At 43.2% G+C, this 22,348-nt stretch overlaps 1 protein-coding gene across 2 annotated transcripts in view; it reads right to left on the bottom strand.

The window, feature by feature from the left end:
• Positions 1–22,348, bottom strand: part of SLC7A8 (solute carrier family 7 member 8) — a 59,978-nt gene that overhangs the window by 12,237 nt on the left and 25,393 nt on the right. The window contains exons 1-2 of one of the 2 annotated variants that reach the window (XM_081290523.1): positions 12,775–12,913; positions 1,534–1,659 (exon numbers count right to left, since the gene is read on the bottom strand). In XM_081290523.1, coding sequence (XP_081146649.1) covers positions 1,534–1,558 — 25 coding nt within the window. In that variant the 5' untranslated portion in view covers positions 1,559–1,659; positions 12,775–12,913. Of the gene's footprint in view, positions 1–1,533; positions 1,660–12,774; positions 12,914–22,348 lie in introns of those variants that run through there. The other variant, XM_081290522.1, reaches the window with a different exon arrangement.

Raw genomic sequence — 22,348 nt, 5'->3', positions numbered from 1 at the left:
GATGAATTCAGGCCTGGCAGCCCCTGGCCTGTCCCATTTGGCCTCTCACCCCTTCCAACAGCAAACCTCTGTTTAGTCTCCAATGAACCTACTGTACTGGAGTATTGAAGGAATGGGGCTAAAAGGAGCAAGAAGATCCAGGTCCAGGACCTCTCAGTACCTGGTCCAAATCAGGTTCAGGTTCAAAGTACAGTTATGAAATTATCCTTTTTTACAAAGGCAGGTTCTTGGATGGAAAAACCATAGTAAATTGGGAGGTTGGATTACTGGCTTTGAAACACAGGAATGCAGTCACTGGCCATCACCACCTTCCTTGACATCTAAGTTTGTACATTTTCATAAAAAAGGATTAAGAACAACAAACAAAGGGCTGGGGATATAGCTCAGTTGGTAGAGTGCTTGCCTCACATGCACAAGGCCCTGATTTCAATCTCCAGCACCACAAAATAAAAAGAAAAAAAAAAAAAAACAATAAACAATCCAACATAAGGTTCTATAATGCTATATTAGTTTGAGCTTGTTTTGCTTACTTTGTTGATATCCTATTTCTTTCTAATGTGTTAGGTCTCTCTTTTCAGAGGCCATTAGTAAAGAGCCTTTAAACTGTCTTCCCAGTGCTTAGCACAGTGTCCTTCACACAGTGGGCCCTCAGAAAAGGTTGCTGGGCTGTAGGAGTAGCTCAGTAGTAGAGCACTTGCTTAGCATGAGATTGTGATGAGATAGGAGCAACTAACCACTTATTCATCTGTAACCCTGTGTTTAGACAGGAAATGAGGAGATTAGTGTGACCAGGAGAAAGAATTGAGACCAGATTAGGAGGAACTCATCACTATCTTTGATAAGATAGCACAGTGATTTCCTTAAGTTTAAATTCCTGAAAACAACATAACCTGATAAAGGACTTATTCCATTAAATCCATCCATTGTATAGCAGAAACTTGTTTCCTGGAGTAAACATCCAGTCTGGCCACCCACTCTGGGCTTGTGGGCAGATGGGAGGTCTCTCTGTCATCAGATTTTCTCCATGAGGCAGTGGCGCTGAGCACAGCCTTGTGGTGCCATGGGCCCCATGGAAACCAAATAGACTCATGCTTTGAAAGGACCAAATCCAGTGGGGAATGCTGGCAGGGGGCCCGGGAATGTAGAGCTCTCTCTTGCAGAGATTATGAGTAATTTTGAAACCTATAAAATTCTCCTTCTCTGTTCTCCATTTTAAGATATATATAAGGTACCACAGAAGATGGGGGGGGGGTCCCTGGACTTTGGGCAAAACAGCAATAGAGACCAGAGATTCGGGGTTACTACCTAGCCATGCTAAAGTCATGAGGCGAGCATTGTCATGGGGGCCAAATGAACCTTTGCAAGCTGGGAGACATTCCTTATCCCCAGCCATCCTGGAGAAATTGGCTTCTCATGCCTTCTGACAAGTGAGTGAAGAAGAGATGCCTCAAAGCCAGAACTGGGAACCCTCAGGGTGTGCACATGCAAGGGGTAGAAAGTTATGTGGGGCCCTTGTGTTCCCATGACACTCACCTTTGCAAATCTGTACAACACCCATGATGATGATCAGGGCCAGAGCCAGGAGTTTCCCGGCTGTAAAGATGTCTTGAACCCGGGTGGCCCACCGCACACTGGAACAGTTGACCCATGTGAGAAGTACTGAAATGACAGAGCCCCAGACATGCCTTCAGCAGCTGCAGAATGCCCACTGCACAGGAGCCAATGTGCTCTTTGTTCCTAATGATGGGGTTGTAACAGGCGAGCCAAACATCTCAAAGCTCAGTCCCAGTGACCAGAAACTTTGGCTCGGTTAATAGGTTACAAATGGGGATTACGTGCCCCAAATTAGAGCTTGGTCAAAGCATGCCCTGTCCCAGGGCTGGAAGCCAAAAGACGGCAGGGAAGTGTAGGCACTAGCTTTGGCTGAGGGAGGGGAGATCAGCATCTGATCAGGGCTTAGTATGAAATGTATTATCTGTTCAAGGCAAGTGCTGAGCTGCTGTGTGACTTTTGGATGTCAACTTCCTGAGCCTGATTTGGGGACAAGAAGGTAAGGGACTCTTTTGCTATTTAGATTTATTAAGGTGCAATCTACATTTAGTAAAGTTCACTTTTTTTTGAGTTCAGTTTGATGAGACTTGAAAAATGTATTCTATTGCTTTATCACTACCACACTCAATATCCAGAACATTACCAAAACTCCAAAAAGTTGTCTACGTGTTATGCTCCTCTGTACTCAGTCAATCCTCTTCCCTTACCTCTGGCAAATACTAATTTGATTTTGGTCATTATAGTTTTGCCGTTTGCAAAATGTCATACAAATGAAATCATGGAAATGTAGGGTTTTTTGTTTTTTGTTTATTTTTGGTACTAGGTATTGAACTGAGGGAGGCTTAACCACTGAGCCATATCCCCAGCCCTTTTTTAGTAGTTTATTTAGAGACAGGGTCTTGCTGAGTTGCTGAGGCTAGCTTTGAACTTGTGATCCTCCTGCCTCCCAAGCTGCTGGGATTACAGGCACCTGGCATACTTAGGGTTTTGTTTTCGACTTTTCTTAACATAATGCTTTGAGAGCTACTCATGTGGTTACATATATTAGTAGCTTGTTCCCTTTTTATTGTTAAATACTATTCTGTATATGGATGTATCGGTTTTTTTCCATTTGGATGGATATTGGGTTGTTCTCATTATGAGCTTATTATGTGAATAAAGCTACTATAAAGAATTGTGGTCTTGGTGGTTGGGGTGGTAGTTCAGTGTGCCAACACATGTGAGATGCTGGGTTTAATCCTCAGCACCACATAAAAATAAATAAATAAAATAAAGGTATTGTGTCCATTCACAACAAAAAGAAAAGAATTGTAGTCTTTGAGTGGATAGTAAAGGGGTGGGGGGGGTCTCATTTTTCTTGAGTAAATACTCAGGAACAGGATTCTGGGTCATGGGTCATTTAACTTTGTAAAACTGCCAAGCTGTTTTACAAAGTAGCTAACTTTTTGCATTTCTACCAGGAATGATGAGATTCCTGTTGTTCCTGTGCTTGTCAACATTTGGTATTGTCATTTTTTTAAAATGGCAGAGTGTGTTGGCACACAACTATAATCCTAGTGACTTTGGGAGGCTGAGGCAGGAGGCTGAGATCTCAAGTTCAAAGCCGCCCTCATCAATTTAGTGAGGCCCTAAGCAAGTTAGCAAGAACCTGTCTCAAAATAAAAAATAAAAAGGGCTGGGGATATGGCTCAGTGGTTGAGTACCCTGGCTATTTTATTAAGTGTATAATAGTATTTCATTGTGTTTTTGATTTGCATTTCCCTAATGACTAGTCAAACAAGTTTTCATGGCCTATTCGCTAACTATCTGTATACATCTTTGGTGGCATTGGGGGATTTCAGTGTTGCCTCCTTATCTGGGGGCTACCACAATAATCCCAACAACACAAAACCTGCAAGGGCTGGATGAAAGCTCAAAGGCTAAGTGCTAGCAGGGGAAGGCTCTCTCTGCTTTACCCTTGTTCTACCCAAGCCACTCACCAGAGCTCTCTCAATTTCCTTATGGTCATAAAGTGCTTGAGAATAAAGGAGGAAAAAAAAAAGAATCCTCTTGCTTCCCCCTCTTCCTGAAACAGTGAACAGGACACCCCACACACTACTCAAAGGTATACCTCGGGCATTTGTAAAAGCATGGGAGTATTTCTGTTTTCTTAAATCTCTCTCCAGGGCTATGACTTCATTTGAGTGGCTGATTAAGTAGTATTAATATCTTATCCTTAAACTGTACTTTTACTTTCCAAGTGTTTTCCAACTTTACTTGATTCTGCAAACATTTCAGCAGGTTAGGCAAGTCCTGACATTATTATTAGTCTGTAATTTCTCTCTCCGTACCATCTCCACCTGGCAAACTCTTTGTTTATCAAGATCTAGTTCAAATGTCACCTGTTCCACAAAGCTGTGTGATTTTATTTATTTCTAACAACATTCCTGCAAGGTAAGATATATTAGCCATGTTTTATAAAGAAGGTACAAAGTTTGTCTTCTTCATTACAGCAATCTTAGCCTACCTTATTTATATCTAATTGGGGTATTTCTTTATATTAAAATAATCTTTGGACTGGGGATGTAACTCAGTGGTAAAGCACTTGCAAAGCCCTGGACCCAATCCCTAGCACCACACATACAAAATAATAATAACAAATAAAATAAGCTGGATGTGTTGGCACACGTTTGTAATCCCAGTTTGAGGCCAGCCTGGGCAATTTAGAAAGATCCTGTCTGAAAAAATAAAAAGGTCTGGGATTGAAGCTCAGTGGCAGACCACCCCTGGGTTCAATCACCAGAATTGCAAAAACAAAACAAACAAACAAACAAAAGATAATAATAAATAAAATAAAATGATGGTCTGGCTCAATGGTACACACCTGTAATTCCCACACCTAGGGAGGCTGAAGCAGGAGGATCAGTCTCAGCAATTTAATGAGACCTTCAGCAACTTACTGAGAACATATCTCAAAAAGGGGTAGCAATGTAGTTCAGTGGTAAAGTGTCTGTAGGTTCAATCCCTAGTACCAAAAAAAAAAAAAAAAAAAGGGAGTTTGTTTCTCTCTCTCTCTCTCTCTCTCTCTCTCTCTCTCTCTCCTTGTAGACTAGGAATGCAGGAACTATAATTTTTTTCATTTTTTAAAAAATATTTTTATTAGTTATTGATGGACCTTTATTTATTTGTTCATATGTGTGCTGAGAATCAAACCCAGTAGTGCCTCACACATGCCAGGCAAGTGCTCTACTACTGAGCCACAACCCCAGCTCTTTTTCATGTTTTTGATCCCAGGGCACATACTGGTGCCTGCAAATAAAGAAAAATGCCACATTCCCATTAGTCTTCCAATCTCACCTCCTCTACACATTCCAGTCTCCCTGTTCTCCAGGAATGTTTTCAATAGGAGACAGTAAGTCCCCAATTAGTTTGAGGGAACCAAAAGAACAACAGGAAGCTCAACTTCAAGAGTAAAACTCCTGACTCCTCGTGGAGAAGCTGTAATCCAAGATGGTGTCATATAAGGAGAATCAAAACATGTTGTTAGAGGAAAGATTTTTAAGTGCCTGAACAGGGAGAGGGAGAACATTTTGTAAATACTCGAATGTTCCAGATGGACAGAGACATCCTGATAAATACACATTGGTTATCTTACTCAATTCAGTAAGGATTTCAAGATCATGTGTCTGGTGACAATCCAACCAAAATCACTCTCAACAACTGGGACTGTGATCTCAGCTTCTCCCCAGGGACCTGAGACATGCTGGGTACCAGGCTGGGTCTCTGAACCCAGGAATCCAGGCAGACACAGCAATAAGGACTAAAGGACACAGGAGGTGGTTTATGAAAGAAGGAAGGTTGGAAAACAAAACCCAAGTGGCTCGAGGATGGGATCTTGACCTTAGAGAAGAAAATCCTCTTCCCCCAAGGGAAGGAAAAGGCAGGGAGGAGAGAAGACAAGAAAGTGCTGGGAGAAACAGGAGCAGAGTAGGAAACTTGAAGAAATCCCTATTCCTAAGAGCAAGAGGGAGAAGGTCGCCACTTCATGTATGCTGGGAGAGAAAATCCTCTCTTTACAAGATGGTCCTTGTCATGGCAGTCAGAAAGATTCCTCAGACTGACTGTCAGCTCCATGATATTCTCCAGTGATTGAGGTATCTGATGATTAGGGACACTCGGTCAAACAGCCTTGCTGTCAGTGTCTTGTTTGGCCAGGCTTTATCTCCACAACATCACAAGAACCTTACCCTTACCCTTACCTAATATTTAACCTCTTACCTTCACAGAGATCTTTCAAAACTTAAAAGAGAAATTCTAAGAATGAGGTGGTGATAGGTAGGTTGGCTGTGCCCCCTAATCTCCTCAGAACAATGCTGCTGGCCCTAGGTCTCACCCTTTGCCCTGCAGTTGGGCCATCACAGCATGTGACTGAGCGAAGACAGGGCACTTTGAGTCTGCTGGTGCTGCAGGACAGCTTCCCTCAAAGCAGCTGAAACCTGAGCCTCCTTCCAGAGAGGAAAGGTCAGAGAGTGAAGGCAATACTGGTTGGGTGTTTGCCAAACCCTGCCCTGCTCAGGAAGCTGGCTACTGCCACCTATCTGCCACCCACCACCCCTTTCTGTTGCTGGCAACTGAGGCCCCCCACTGCTCAGCTGGACCCTGTATTGTGTGTGCCTGAAATCCAGTGACCTCAGAGAGGCCACACATAGATGGGGATCTACTGCAGCCTGAAATGGGAGAGTTTCCATCTATTATCCATCCATCATTTACACAGGATCTACCAGTGCTAGGCACTCTGGTATGTGGGGAAGTTATAAGTAAGACACAAGTCTCTGCCCTCAGGGAGTAGACAGTGTAATGTGGGAGACAGGGGAGCTAAGAGATGATCACAAAACAATTTGTCGATAGCAGAGTTATTCATGGAAGCTGGTGGCATCCCTTAGAAGCCCCTAACTCAGCCCTAGGAAATTAAAGATGCTTCCTATATGAGGAGGAGGAGATCCTAGCAACGTGAGTTTTCACATTTTGGTCCAGCTAAACAATAAAAAATATAAGACTTTGGTTCTTGTCCATTGTAATCTAGCTGTGGGAGTAGCTGCTGCTTCTCTAGAGGCCCCCATAGAATCCCAGGCTTATCTGTTTCTCTTAGGTATTTTTTGCCTCTCTTTCCCTTTTGTTTCATGGGAAAAAAAAAAAAAAAGATGAAAGACCATCCAAGGCTGGGTGTGGTGGCACACATGTATAATCCCAGTGACTCGGAAGGCTCAGACAGGAGGATCTCACATTCAAACCTAGCCTCAGCAATTTAGTGAGGCTCTAAGTAACTTAGCAAGAACCTGTCTCAAAATAAAAAATAAAAAGGACTGGGGATGTGGCTCAGTAATAAAGCACCCCTGGGTTCAATCCCCAGTACAAAAGAAAAAACTAACTATTAAGGACATGAGGCTTCAAAAAGATGCTGAAGTCAGGGGTTGGTTCTTAATCCACTCAGAAGAAGAGTTTTAACATCAAGGTGACAGGAGAGATACAAAGAACGGGGGAAATTAGAAACCAGGATTTAGTGTCCTGCCCAGAGCCTACAGCTCCTTAACTGACAAGTAGGCAAGAGGGACCCAACCCTTCCTGACCTGGGAAAGCTATGACTAGCAGAGATGGGGAGATACTGTTCCCACCCTGGAACTTTGATTGCTCACTATGTAGCTGGTGGGCAAGTTCTGTTCCTTGCAAAGAAAGTGACCTCAACTCCACCTCAAGCTTAACCACCAGACTTTTTTGTTTTTTTGTTTTTTTGTTTTTTTTAAAGAGAGAGTGAGAGAGGAGAGAGAGAGGGGAGAGAGAGAGAATTTTTAATATATTTTTTTTTTTTTTTAGTTCTCGGCGGACACAACATCTTTGTTTGTATGTGGTGCTGAGGATCGAACCCGGGCCGCACGCATGCCAGGCGAGCGCGCTACCGCTTGAGCTACCTCCCCAGCCCAACCACTAGACTTTGATTCCTTGGTATTAAGAAACCTCTCCTTCACTTCCTCCCAATGATGACAGCATCTCATGAGGACTTTGGAAGGCAAATAATGGCCATCCCAAACATGTCAACATTCTAATCCCTGTGATTTGTGAGTATTCAAAAGGAACTTTGCAAATATGATTCAGTTAAGGATCTGGAGACAGGGAGTTTATCCTGGATTATCTGAACAAGCTTGATGTAATCACAAGAGTCCTTATAAGAGGGGGACAGGAGTTACAAAGAGAGAAGTGATAATGGAGTCAGAGGTCAGAAAGAGAGGGAGAGGGAGATGGGTTTGAAGATGGTATGTCACTGGCTTCGAAGTCAGAAGGGGCCATCAGCCAAAGAATGCATGACAAGGCAAGGAAATAACTCTCCTCAAAACCTCCAGAGGCACACAGCCTTGCCAACACCTGAGTTTAGGGCTTCTGGCCTCCAGAATTGTAAGATGATGAATCTGTGTAGCTTTAAGCCACTAAGATTGTGGTGTGGTGGCATGTGCTTGTAATCCCAGTAACTCAGGGAAGTTAAGGCAGGAGGATTGCAAATTCAAGCTAGCTTGGGCAACTTGATGAGACCCTCTATAACTTAGTGAAACCCTGTCTCAAGACAAAACAAACAAAAAGGGGCTAGGGATGTTGCTAAGTGGTACGGTGCCCCTGGGTTCAATTCCCAGTACCATACACACATATACAAAGAAAGAAAGAGATTATAGTGATTTGTTACAGTAGCAATAGGAATGAAAAATGAATATAGGGACAGACATAACACAGAAAGACTAGAAAGCAGGGACACAATCTCAAAGAGAAAATCTTTTAAAGAGAACCAGGTGGAGCTGGGATGTAGAGTATGTATATATAAGGCCCTGTGCTCAATCTCTAGCACCAAAAACCACAAACACACACACACAAAAAAAAAAGGGCAAACAGGCACACACAGTGTACCATGTTGTCATGGACAACACCAGACTCCAGGGGAATGTCTGTCACAGGCCTTGCAGGATAGTAGGAGATGGGAAAGGAGGGGCTCTCTCTAGTAAGTAAGTAGCAAAGATGAGTGACCCTGCATTTTAGTAAGTAGTAAAGATGAGGTCACCAATGTGCAGATACAGTGGGCAAATTTCCACACTATATGACAACATTCCAATTCTTCCGGATTCTCAACCCTGCCTTCTCTTCTTTTCCTTGATAATTCAATACAGTAAGAAACCAGCTTGCCCTATAATAACTCTAGCAATGCTTTTCTTATCTCCTCCTGGTACAAAAATTCAGCGTAAAAGACTCCATAGCCCTTCTTCATCTAATCCCAGGTTTCCCTCCATATTCCATACAACTTCAAGCCATATACAACTCAGTTGTACATACAAATACAGGCCTAAGAATTACAAGCTTCTTTGAAAACAAGTGGAGAGCCAGGATCGTCACAGGTATGATTCCCTTTTTCTTTATCCCATAATTGTGTTGGTCTTATTTTACTGACCAGAGACTACAATCAAAGGCTGTGAGAGGAATCAAGATGGAAAGTCAAGCATGGCGTAGTGGCACATGCCTGGGATCCCAGCTACTCAGGAGGCTGAGGCAGGAGGACCACAAGTTCGAGGCCAGCCTGGGCAACTTAATGAGACCCCCAGAAACTTAGCAAGACCCTATTCCCAAAAATACAATTAAAAGGGCTGAGGATGTAGCTCAGTGGTAGAGTGATCCTGCATTCCATCCCCAGTACCAAGAAAAAAAAAAAAAGCCAAGAGATGTTATCTCCAAAGTCTTGTGTCCTAGTTCATTCAAGACAGAGGGTATAGAGTGCATGTTCAGTGTACCATGTTGTCATGGACAACACCCATTCTGTGATTTCTCTAGGCTGAGTCAACCTAACCTGACTCAGTGGGTGTGGGACACATGAAGTTAGGGGATTATATATTCTGGAAGGGAAGACTGGGAGCGACACTATGGAGGAAATTTTACCTCAATATATTGTAGACTGGAGGTAAAAGAGGCAATTTAAAATTAATCTCTCTAGATAATTTTGAAATAGAACATCCAAGAATCACTAGAATAAACAAATCTTCATTTAGAAAGTTTTAAGGATGGATCAGGGAGTTGTGGGCTGCTTTGAAGTTCCTGCAACATCAAAGCTAGGAATTGTGACCTATCACTCTTCCCCTTGACTCCACTTAGTGACACCTGGTAAGTGAAGGCCCACATGGGATTCTTTTCCAAGGTACTGGGGATTGAACCCAGGGGCACTCTACCACTGAGTTATATCACTAGCCTTTTTAATTTTTTGAAATTTTAGGACAGGGTCTGGCTAAACTGCCCAGGCTGGCCTTAAACTTGTGATCCTCCTGCCTCAGCCTCCCAAATTGTTGGGATCACAGGCATGTGCCACCATGCCCAGCTCCATGTGGATTTCTGATGCTTTTTGAAGGCAGAACAAGCAAGTAGAGTTCAGAGTAACTTGTATACGGAATGAAGTAGTATGAAGAGGCAGGCTTAATAGCAGACAGAAGGAGACAGATATGGCTTCCTCAGAGAGACCTGGCTGGTCTGACTCTGAGAACCATAGAATTTAAAAACTAGAAATTTCCAAAGGACCTAGTTCCCCTCCAAGCTTGGTCTGTTACTCTCAAGGTGCCTGGACAAGTCAGTTAACCTTTTGCTGCTTTCCTTTCCTCTCTGTGAAGTGGAGACATGGTCCATATGAATTGTGAGAGTACTCTTAAATCTTCAAGAGTCAGAAGCTACGGAGTTCTATTGTTGGACAGAACATTAGGTACCTTTTGGTAAATATTCATAGAAATGAAATAAAAAAGAGGACATGATTTTCTCAGGATTATGCTGTCAATGAGAGGACAAGCAGAATGGTTGGGAAAGGGAGTGGTGTGATTGGCTTTACAGGGGCCAAATTGCATATTTGGCATAATTGCTTTGCCTGTCCTTTTTTACTTCCTCCCATCCCCTTGACCTTTTTCCAATTTCTAATCTGATTCATCTTTTTCTCAGGATTCTCCTTCATAAATGACCAACCCTGAGATCCTTCAACCCATGTACAGGCCTGTACCCTACTCCCACAATTCCAGCCTCATGAGCAATCAGAGACAGGAATGATCTTAGAGACCTAGACCTTATTTTATGCTTGAATGAAATAAGACCCCAGTGTGGGGTTGCAGGCACAAGGATGGAGTTGGGGCTGTGGAGTTGGTGAGCATAAGGGTAAGGCACCAGACCAGAAGTGAGAGGGTCAACCCTCTCAACAGAAAAATGACACCAGCCCTTATGATTCAGGTGTCTCTGGAGTGCTGGGCAGGAATGCCCTGAAGAAGGCCAAGGAGGAGTCTCCTCCACAGACCCAGAGGAGAATGAAACTGCCATGTGCTCCCATGTGCCAACTAGCAATGGACAACCATCAATGTCCTGCTGGCTAGTGTGGTGTGCAGACCTTAAAACACTGTGTGGAACAGTAGGTGCTAAAGCTATTGAACAGGTGAATAAATCTATACAGAAAATATCAGGGAGCTGACTATTGAACCACTGCACTGTTCCAGGGAATAAGTATCAGGGTTTTCTACATCATGACATCATAAGACGGCTTTGTGTAGCAGGGAAGGCAAATGCCTGAGATGGCAGAAATGGGTCCCTGAGAAAGCTCACAAAGTAAAGACTATCCCCAGAGACCTCTGGATGAGTGTTTTTAAGTACTCCCATACTCTGGATATAGGTCTCTGGCTTCTTGCTAAGTTGGGCAAGTAAAGGGTCGTTTTGTGCCTTTCTCAGTAAGCCAATGAATGCTTTTCCACATGGATCCTCAGACCGATCTCATTCCTTCTACCAAGCCAGCTGCTGCTCCATGAACCATACTATTCTGGTCTGGATGAAATTTAAAATAGGGCCATTTGGCCAGGGGACTAGACTGGTTATTATAAGAACAGTGCTAAGAAAAATGAGCCAGTTGGGGCTTTCCTTGTACAAAGTTGTCCCTAAAGACAGATATTCCAGGCCTGTACCCTACTCCTACAATTCCAGCCTCATGAGCAATCAGAGACAGGAATGACCTTAGAGACCCAGACCTTATTTTATGCTTGACTGAAATAAGACCCCAGCTAATTAGTGGAAAGGCAGGACTGGGACAGCTCTCCTGACTCCCAGTTGCTTATTTGGCCAAAGCCCCAGTCTTCCTTTCATCATATACACATCAGTCTTGTTTCCCTTCATCCAACCCACACATTATCTCCTTTCCCTGCTCCTGTCAGTGATACCCATGGTCACTACCACAGTGCCACTTGGGACTGTCATTGACCCCAATCCAGATTGGGGTCGGGGCAGCATGCTAACATGTAAAGATGCTAACAAGTAAGATGCTAACATGGTAAAAGTGGAAGAATAAGATGGCTGCTCCCCAGAAACCAAGAATTGGGCACATTACCTCAGGGCTTTAGAAAATCATTTCCCACAGGCCAACTAATTTCTCCACCTTATTTATTTATTGGTACCAGGGATTGAGTGAAGGATGCTTCATCACTGAACTACATGCCCAACTTCTTGTTTTTTATTTTCACATAGGGTCTTGCTAAGTTGCTGAGATTGGCCTTGAACTCGCAATGCTCCTGCCTCAACCTCCCCAGTTACTGGGATTACAGGGGTGCACCACCATGCCTGGATGTTATATCCCCACATCAACTATATCTTATATCCCCCATATCAATGTCTGTCACATATTTCCCCCAACATGGGGACCTCCATTTGGATTTCTTGGTCTGTCTGTCTGGCACCTTTCTCAGAAGTGGGCTGGAGGTAGCCTGAAAAGACTTGTTTTCCTTCAACATCACTAGAATCAAGACTCTCCAAGGAAGTGAAAACAGACAAGTAGGAAGGAGAAAAATGTGCAGAGATGCCAAAGTCCATAAAGGCAGATGGCAAAAAAGAAAGGGAAAGAGTGAACATAAGAAATAACAGGGGGAAGGAAGGATGGGGTGGAACAGCACAAATGAGAGAAAAGGAGCTTCAGAGGAACAAAACAGAAGGCCAAAATGGGAGGGGGCTGGGAGAAAGAAAAAAAGAAAGATATAAAGGACAGCTGCTGAAAAAGGAAGCAGTGACGCCACTTTGTAGAAGTCGGAACGCCCTGTTCCTCTCTAGAACTTCAAAATAAGCACCTTGCTGGGATGGAGCTTCCCAGACTCTGAAACAGTCATCAATTTCATCAGGCTCATGGGCCTGCCAGAAAAGTTGGTTTCTTAGTCTCACCTTTTGCTGGGGCGAGCACTTCTCTGCCTTCTGCTGCGCTCTGGCAGGCTTGCCTCCCTGGCTCTGGAGGTGCAGCAAAAAGGTGAGGTACTGCCCCTCAGCGCAGCCCTCAGGATGCCCTGCGGAGCAGGGGCAGCCGCCCAGGGGCGGGAGGGGGTGTGGCCACGCTCCGCTCTCTCTCATAGGCTGGCCAGGGCTCCTTGGCCTCCGAGGCTGCTCTAGGGAGGAACTGGGCACGAGTTTCTAATTGTGGAAAAACTGCCTGGGTTTGGCTGGTCTAACCTCATCTGTTTCCAGATCTTGGAGGTAACCGGTGCCTGCTGCCAAAAGGGACTGATAGGCAAAGAAAACACCGAGCCTCTGAGTTCTAATGCACACAACCAGAGGCACTGATAAGGTTCTAGTTTGGCCCACGCAAATGGCAGACCGCAAATGGCAGACCTGAAGGAGCTGTCTTTCCTCCACAAAGACCTCAGCGAGGCCTGGGGGCAAATGGGGTAGGGGCGGTGAGACAGAGTTAGCTAGAACCCTCCCAGATTCCCTCCCTTCTCCACCGCACCCCCCCCCCCATCAAGACATTGTTCATATGGGGAGAAAGGCCAAATTATAGTCTTCAGGCACCCTGCCTACCTAAAACAAAGGTTCCTATTATGTAATATAACTTGACCATTGAAGTTATACATGTAAATAACTGGACTGCTGAAAGATTAAAACATCAAAACAAAGAAATAGCAAGCAAAAAAAAAAAAAAAAATCAAAGCAGCTTTCTTCATAAATTACGCTTTGATCCCAGTGTCTTTAAAGTACACAGTGGTGAGTTTGGTTTTGAAATAGATCTTGCCTACCACAGTAGAGTTAACGTTTTCCCTTCTTCAGTCCTGTTCATCTGAAAGCACTGACATTTCAGAAATATCAGAAACTCCTATAAGGAAGAAAAGGTGTTCTGAGCCTTCCCTCCCGAAGGGCCTCTCTCAAGCAAGCAGAGGAGGAGGGGTCAGAGAAAAAGGCCCAGAATCACACAGCTTTTCCGGATTCTATTAGCTAAGCTCTGGCCCCCTGCTGTCCCACCCCCTCCCTACTTCCCCTTCCTTCTTATCCTGCTCCCCTCATTGCCAGCTGCTGAACCTGGAGTTTCTGCTGAATCACCAGCCAGCACTTAGTGGAGCCAAGAAGCCTGAACACCCAGCTCAGCGTTTTCCAAGAGCTGAGTAGTTCTCCCTTCAGCTAAACATGGCTCCTGAGCTTCTGGTGTCGGGGAGAAGAGAAAAAATGAAGATACCCAGAAAGTCAGATTTGCCATGCTGGGCCACCTGGCAGAGCCTCATTTTAATCCTACTCATTATTTTTCCAGCCTGGACCTGAAAAACTTCTGTTATTTCATCTACTATTGCCCCAGACACAAGGTGGATGGAGTGGTTCTGATGACTCTGCACTGCTCAGCAGGGTTTGCCTGACTGTCCAACATATTAAGTTTTGGCGTAGGGGTCCTAGGAGATCTGGTGGGTTCTTGGACTGGAAGGCTGGTGGACTTTGTTAGTGTTCATTGAAGTCTGTAAACCTTTGTGACCTAGATCACAAAGATAGGGGACAGACAGATGAGAATAATAGGCACATGAAGTTAAGGGAATAATTCTATAAAATGGACTCTGTGCTGACCCCCACATGCTTTCTTTTCCAAAAAAGCACATTTACCTGCAGCCCTGCCTGGTTTAAATGGACAAGCTATGTCACATTGCTCAACAAACTACCTGTTATCTGCAGGAGAAATGCAGGCCTGAAATAATGTTGATAATAGTAACCCAAATTACCCTGAAAGGCAAGACTTTTGTGACCCTTTTCACAGATTAAATCCTGAAACTCAGGGAGATAAGGATAATTCCTCCTAACCATAAAATCTGTAAGAATTTATGGTTAAGGCCCCTGCGGTGGCACAAGCCCATAATCCCAGAGGCTTGGGAGGCGGAGGCTTAAGCAACTCAGTGAGGAGCTAAGCAACTCAGGGAGACCCTGTCTCTAATAAAATACAAAATAGGGCTGGGGATGTGGCTAGGTGGTCAAGTGCCCCTGAGTTCAATCCCTGGTACCAAAAAAAAAAAAAAAAAAAAAAGAATTTATGGTTAAGAATCCAATTAGAACCAGTAGTATGAGCCAAGGTGATCTCAAGTTGTCATGGCAGTAAACTTGACAGTCTCATATCAACTTGCTGTCAATCAAAAGTCAAGAGGTGGACCTGGGTGGGACTCCTGGAAACTTCTTTAGGATCCCCAGTAAAACTGGAATGTAGGAGAAGCACACTGTTCCTCTCCTCTCTGAGAGGACCCACTCTCTCCCTTGAGAGTGTCCCCCTTCCCATTTCTTATCCATTCAATAAACTCATGCTTGTTACTCTGAGCAACTGTCTGAAATCTTTCTGACTTGATCACAAGAATTGCAATTTGAGGGAAGGGGTCTTCAGGCTGCCTCCGTTTCTGGGAAGTCCCCAGCCCTGTAATAACAAAGTTCTCAAAATGATTCAGTGATAACCCAACCCTGAAGACAGCGCTCAACCTTGTAAAACTCTCAAAACAAACCTTGCCCTTTCTTCTTTTCCTCAAAGCTCCCAGTACCACTGGTCCTCCTTCTACTCCTATAAGTCTTCTGATTTTGTATTTGTGAGTAAATGATATAAATTTGGTGCGTCATATTAACCCTTAAAAGTTCAGCAGACACGATTAATGGTTAACTTAAACAAAAAAACACAAGCATAAGCTTCCCTGGGAAAAACAAAGTGATCCTTGAAAGTCAGCAATAAAAAGGGCAGAGGAGAATACAAGTTTCTTGGCTGCTACCAAAAAGGAAGCAAGTTGGTACCACACCTGGTAGAATGTTAACTCCTGAAAAACTTCCAGTTTGGGGGGACCTCAATTCACTTTATTGTTTCCCCATGCAGGGGTGGAGATGATCCCACAAGTCCCCACCTCTCGTTTCCCAATTTCCAAGGCATGGCCTATGTAGGCATGCCCTTTGCATAGCAAAACTTTGGACCAAGAGTAAATTATGGAGACCAGGAGAGATACTACAGGGATTCACGAAAGAGGAGGTGATATGGGATGAAGCAAACTGAAACTGAAAAGATTCTGACTTCTGGGATAGCCAGTGGAGGGCAAAAGCCTGCTGAGAACACACAGGACTGAAACCAGTGGAACAAAACAGAAGGCCAAAATGGGAGGGGGCAGAACTGTCCAACACTAATGGCTCGCTAGGGGAGAAGACCTTCATAAAACTCTTGAATTCTTTGTGATATATGCAGTTGCTTACTATGATGTATAAATTATAAAGCACTGTACAAGTTGTTCTTTTCATTAGAGCTTAAGACTGAGTCCCTATTACAGAAGCATAATATGAGGTTAACAGAGATACCTTCATTTCCAGGGCTATTAGAACTAGGAGGCCTGTGGTGGAGGGAGGTGAAATGGCACTAAAGAATGTGTAGTTTTAGGGCTGAGGTTGTAGCTCAGTTGTGGAGCACCTGCCTATCACATGTGAGACACTGGGTTCAATCCTAGCAAAATAATAAAATAAAGATATTGTGTCCATCTACCACTAAAAAAAAAAAAAAAAAAGAATGTGTAGTTTTGCAGGTTATAGTAGTGCATGCCTATAATCCCAGAGGCTCAGGAGGCTAAGGCAGGAGGATCCCAAGTTCAAAGCCAGCCTCAGCAAAAAGTGAAGCACTAAGCAACTCAGTGAAACCCTGTCTCTAAATAAAATACAAAATAGGGCAGGCGATGTGGCTCAGTGAACAAGTGCCCATGAACTCAATCCCTGGTACCAAAAAAAAAAAAAAAAAAAAAAAGGTGTAGTTCACTCTGCCATTATAAACTTGAAGTTCAAAGGCATAGGGGTTGCCTCTTGGCATCGGATCTTAAGTGTTGGAGTGAATGGGAAGGGTGGCAAAGATAGAGGGGCCAACTTAACCAAACTAAACCATACCCATGAAAAACCATTAACAAAAAGAACAAAATTTTTAAAAGACATTAAAATATGATCTAGTATTATCCTTGATTTATTACACATATATCCTCAACAAAATGCACCATCCTTGACTCCTTCACCCTTAGTCACCAAGTCTTGCCAATTCTATTTCCTAAATACCTAAAGACATCTATTTTTCTCAATTCCTACTGCCCCATCCCTGAGTCACATCATTGTCATCTCTATCCTATATTCCTGTCCCTGCACTGTAATGTTTTCTTGCTCTGACATTTCTCCCTGGACAATCCATCCTGTACCCTTGCAGCATGATTCTTTTAAAATAGAAATATGATAATGTCACTCCTCTGGTTGAAAACCTTCGATTCAGCTGGGTGCTGTGGGGCATGCCTGTAATTCTAGCAGTTTAGAGAGGCTCAGGCAGGAGGATTGCGAGTTCAAAGCCAGCCTCAGCAATTTAGTGAGACTCTGTCTCTAAATATATATTTTTTAAAAAGGGTGGGGGATTTGGCTCAGTGGTTAAGTGTCCCTGAGTTCAATCCTCAATAAAAACTTCTTTGCTCTTGGGGTAAAGTCCAACCTCTTAAGCATGGCCCAAAAGGCCCTTCACAATGAGGTTCCCATGTCTGCCACATTTTCTACCTCCTAATCTATGCTGTGGTGTAGGTGTACAGAACTACCTGAAGTCCCCCTGAAAGGGCTATGTCCTCAGACCTTGTCATTGTTAATCCTTCCTGAGAGAACATTCTCTTGGCCCCATCTCACTCTCCCTTCCCCTCCATGCTGGACAGTTTGCCTCATCTCCAAATGGTCTTTCGGCCTAAACTTATATGTTCCTTTCTCCAATATTTTCTTCCACCCTCGTTCCCTACTTCTATTTCTCTTTCAGCTAACTCTCTAGATATTGTCCTCTTGGGAAACTTACCATTTCAAAACTGAAATGTTCTATCTACTTGTTGGAATTATGCACTGGGCTGTGAGTTCCTAAGTATAGGAACTGAGTATTCCCATGCCTAGCACAGTGCCTGGGTTATAAAAGACACTCAGACATTTGAGAATGATTGAATGATTCTGTATCCCCTGGGGTACCTATAGAAGACACACAAGTAGACTCAGTAAAGAGTTGTTAAGAGAGATGACTTCATTTTCTACTGCTGCTGCTTCAAATGAGGGGTTTTGCTTACTGCTGTATCCCCTGTGCCCAAAACAGTATCTAGTATGTCACGGGCATTTGATAAACATGACCAAGAGTTCCCATCCCTTTATAAGTTTCACTGCTTTAGAGCAGGCTTTTGAATAGGATCCAGGGGTAATGCCCCGGGCAAGACTTCTAACCAAAAACCTGTCCAGCTCCCCTCAGGGCCATGGGAGGACCTGGAAGGCAGAGGTAGAAAACATTTAACTGTTCATCATGAGCACTGAATACAGTTAAGCTGAAACATTCCAGACAAACTAGATTCTTCCTCCTTGGTGGTCAAACAATTCAACATGCTCAGCTGATTGTACTCCTAAAATCTTCTGGTATACATGCTAGCTACTTGGGAGGCAGAGGCAAGAGAATCACAAGTTCTACACTAGCCTCAGCAATTTAGTGAGACCCTGTCTCAAAATAAAAAAGAGCAAGAAGATGAGAAATTTAGCAAGGCCCTAAGCAACTTAATGAGACCCTGTATCAAAATATTAAAAAGGGGCTGGAAATGTAGCTCAATGGTAGAGTGACATCAGTCCCCAGTACCAAAAAAAAAAAAAAAAAAAAAAAATTGTAACCTCTCTAGCCTAGACAAATACTTAGCCTGTTTTTCTCCTGGTTTCAGGTTTCACCCAATTCTGAGCCTAATCATGTTTACTCCACTGCTCAAATTCTTCAGTGATTCATTGGATAAATCTGCTTTCTCTTAATTTTTGTTTGTTTGTGGGTTTTGTTGTTGTTGTTGTTTGTTTGTTTCGTATTTGCAGCACTGGGGATTGAACCCCTGAGTCGCTTGGCCACTGAGCGTCTCCAGCCCTTATTGATTTGAGACAGGGTCTCCTTGCTGAGGCTGACCTTAAACTTGTGATCCTCTTGCCTCAGCTGCCTGAGTATAGTTGTGTGCCAAGCATCTGGCAAAGTCTGCTTTTTTGGGCATGATATACAGGATCCTTCAAGATCTGACTTCTTTTTACCTGTTCAGTGTCATTTTCTATCACTCTCTTAGGCTCCACCCACATAAAGCTACTTGTTTTTCTCCAATAAGCTGTTTCTCTTTTGATCCCAAGTCTTACCTGACTTGGTAAGTCTGGCTGTCCCCTACTTTCTGCCCATCTGAAGCCTTTCTTTAGTTCAACCTGAAAGCCTTCCCCAGCACTCACCTCCCAATTTCAAAGCTCTCTCTGTGTTTCATTTTTTAAATCACACTTTATTGTTATTATTTGTTTCGTTTTTTATTTTTTTTTATTGTCATTAATTTGTTGGTATGCCAGTCAATAGACTTTAATCTTTTCCAAGACCATATAAGTCATACCTCCACTACATGTTCAATACGATGCATAACTGATGAGCTTTCTGGTTATCCACTTCCAGAATAATGATGAGCTTTCTGGAAATCCACTTCCAGAATAATTTTAGTCTTAATGTATCATAAAAATGAAAAATGAGCTGGGCATGGTGGCACACACCTGTAATCCCAACAGCTGGGAGGATGGAGGCAGGAAGATCACAAATTCAAAGCCAGCCTCAGCAAAATGCAAGGCATAACTCAGTGAGACTCTGTCTCTAAATAAAAAACAAAACAGAGCTGGGGATGTGGCTTGGTGGTTGAGTGGCCCTGAGTAAAAAAAAAAAAAGAAAGAAAAAGAAAAATGCAGTGCTAGTTGAATTAACCCTTGAGTAAAACTTAAGAGATTTTCCATATACTTAGATTTTAAATGTTGGCTAGTTAGAAGATATTTAGAGAAAACAAGGGGTCTTAGATAAATGGGAATCAAATCTAGACCAGTCTGTATTTGTCGGAATTCCTACCTACAAGATTGATCAGACACACCCAGAGAACTCTTTGGGGACTAGAGAAAGACAAGAAGGCAGTGGCACCCAGGTATCTGAGGCAACATGTTTCATGTTTGCGATGAGAAGTCTGAGGCTAGAGAATATGAAGGCTCAAGGGATGATGAACTGAAGTTAAGGGATTAGAAGCGAGGAAAGACTGTAGAACCCTCAATGCCAAGGGATTAATTTACAGGAGATTTACAAAACTGACAACATCCTGCACCAGGCAGCTGGAGTCTTTGTAGAGGAATTGTAGAGAGCAACTCAGGGTTAGAAGAAATAAAGGAAGTTCTTTCCTTTCCAAATAGCTCAAGAAAGAAGTAGAAATCTGAAGCCCTAGAAAAAAAAGTAGCCTCTTAGGAATCTCAGCAGAAAGATAGAAAACAAGATAAGCATTTTTTTTTTCCTTGTGAAATGCATGCAGGTTATTCTTTTCTGGAAGGAGAAGGAATTTCTTTAGGGCAAGACTTACAGGGAGAACAGGGGGCATTAATGAAAGGGGCCAGGCAGGAAGTCCCAAGGGGGAAAGACAGGTCCCAAAGGAAAGCCTGTGATTAGGAAGTTAAGATGCACAGATCTGGACTGGGGCAGGGGAATGGCTCAGTGGTAAAGCGTGCTTCCCTAGAATGGGCCTGGGTTCCATCCCCAGCACTGAGAGAAGAAAAAGGAAAAGAAAGGAAGGGAAGGAAGGAAAAAAATACCAACTACTGTTTCAGATTCAGCTCCTACACTGAACTCCAACAGATCAGGGTTAAAGTCAAAATGAAGTCATTTATACTAAAGTTCCATCCTACCAAACTGAAAGTAGACTGTTTATCTGACCTGCTGAGAATCAGGACTAGAAAGATAACAGTCAAATTGTCCAAAAAAGTCAGATTCAATTGATATGATAATGAAGTTCTCTTTGCTTTAATCCTTACACAAAGAAGTAATTTGAAATAAACTGATGATGATTAGATAGTTATTTTCTTTTTATTCTGTCTCTCTGTCCCCACCTTATAAGGACAGTAACTTGAAATGACTAATTGTTTCTGCTTTCTTTAAGTCCTTCTTTGTCCATAAAATCAACTTCTTGCCTAGCTTGGTGGCACACACCTATGATCCCAGAGGCTTGGGAGGCTGGGACAAGAGAATCTCAAGTTCAAAGCCAGCCTTAGTAACTGAGAGGTGCTAAGCAACTCAGTGAGAGCATGTCTCTAAATAAAATACACAATAGGGCTGGGGATGTGACTCAGTGGTCTAGTACCCTAGAGTTCCGTCCCTGGTACAAAAAAAATCATCAAATTCTTTTGCTTGGACCATTGGAATGCTTATTCTCTTTTATGGAATGAATTGTTGCCAAATTGTACAATGAATAATAAAGCCAAGGGCTGGGGGTTCAGTGGTAGAGCACTTGCCTGCATGTACAAGGTCCTGGGGGTTGGGGGACTGAGAAAAGCCAGTCAAGAATTTTGTCTGTTGCTAGCATGTTGGTGTACATCTGTAATCATGGCAACTTGGGAGCTTGAGGCAGGAGGATTGCAAGTTCAAGGCTAGCCTCAGCTACTTAGTGAGGCCCTAAGCAACTTAGTAGAGCCCTGCCTCAAAATTAAAAAATAAAGGGCTGGGAATGAGGTTTAGTGGTAAAGCACCCCTGGGTACCAAAAAGAAAATAAGACTGTTGTCTTTTGACACTAGAAACCCAGTAACAGACAAATGATGGGGTTACATGATAAAAGAGTATGTTGCAGAAATAACCTGTCAATAAGTATGACTATATACCCAGATAAATCAATAGCGGCATTTTATTTAGAACTGTAATGATATATATTCACTATTACTGCTAGATAGGTGTTCAGGGACTCCAAGATGGCAGAGGCAGGGTACAAGAAATATGCCACTGGAGGACAAGACAGGGAGAAGAGTCATCATGTCCCTGTTTATGTTAAGTTTTATTATACATTACCCATGAACTCCTGCCACAGGTTCAGGGTTTTTTTTTTTTTTTTGTGTGTGTGTGTGTGTTTTTGTTTTTGGAACCAGAAATTGAACCCAGGGGCAGTTAAACACTGAGCCATATCCTCAGCCTTTCTAATATTTTAGAGACAGAGTCTCTCTAAGTTGCTTAGGGACTCCCAAGTTGCTGAGGCTGGCTTTGAACTTTTGATCTTACTGCCTCAGGCTCTGGAGTCACTGGGATTATAGGTGTGCACCACCACACCTGGCCTACAGGTTCCGTATTCTAAAATAACCAATTGGGGTAAAGTGGACAGCATTTTAATTAGGTTTTCTAAAGTAACCAATGGGGAAAATTGGACACTGTTCTAATGAGGTAATATAAGGTAGCTAATGGGAACAAATGGTAAGGTCTTCAATCCGGTCCCATCTCTATAGGGAAGAGAATGCCTCACAACTCAACACACAAGACACTAATTCCCAGACACCAGGACCCTGAACCTCTTTCTTTTGCTCAACCCATCCCTCTCTACCTTATACAGTGTGTTACTTTGACCTTCTCCTTCAACAAATCTGTACTTTGCCTGTTACTTCTGTGTGTCTTGCTCAATTCTTTGTTCGAGACACACCTGGACCCCAACTGGA

Source organism: Spermophilus citellus, assembly GCF_964194105.1.
Source record: "Spermophilus citellus genome assembly, chromosome: 4".
Taxonomy (NCBI): Eukaryota; Metazoa; Chordata; class Mammalia; order Rodentia; family Sciuridae; genus Spermophilus; species Spermophilus citellus.
This window is presented reverse-complemented; position numbering and strand designations above follow the sequence as displayed.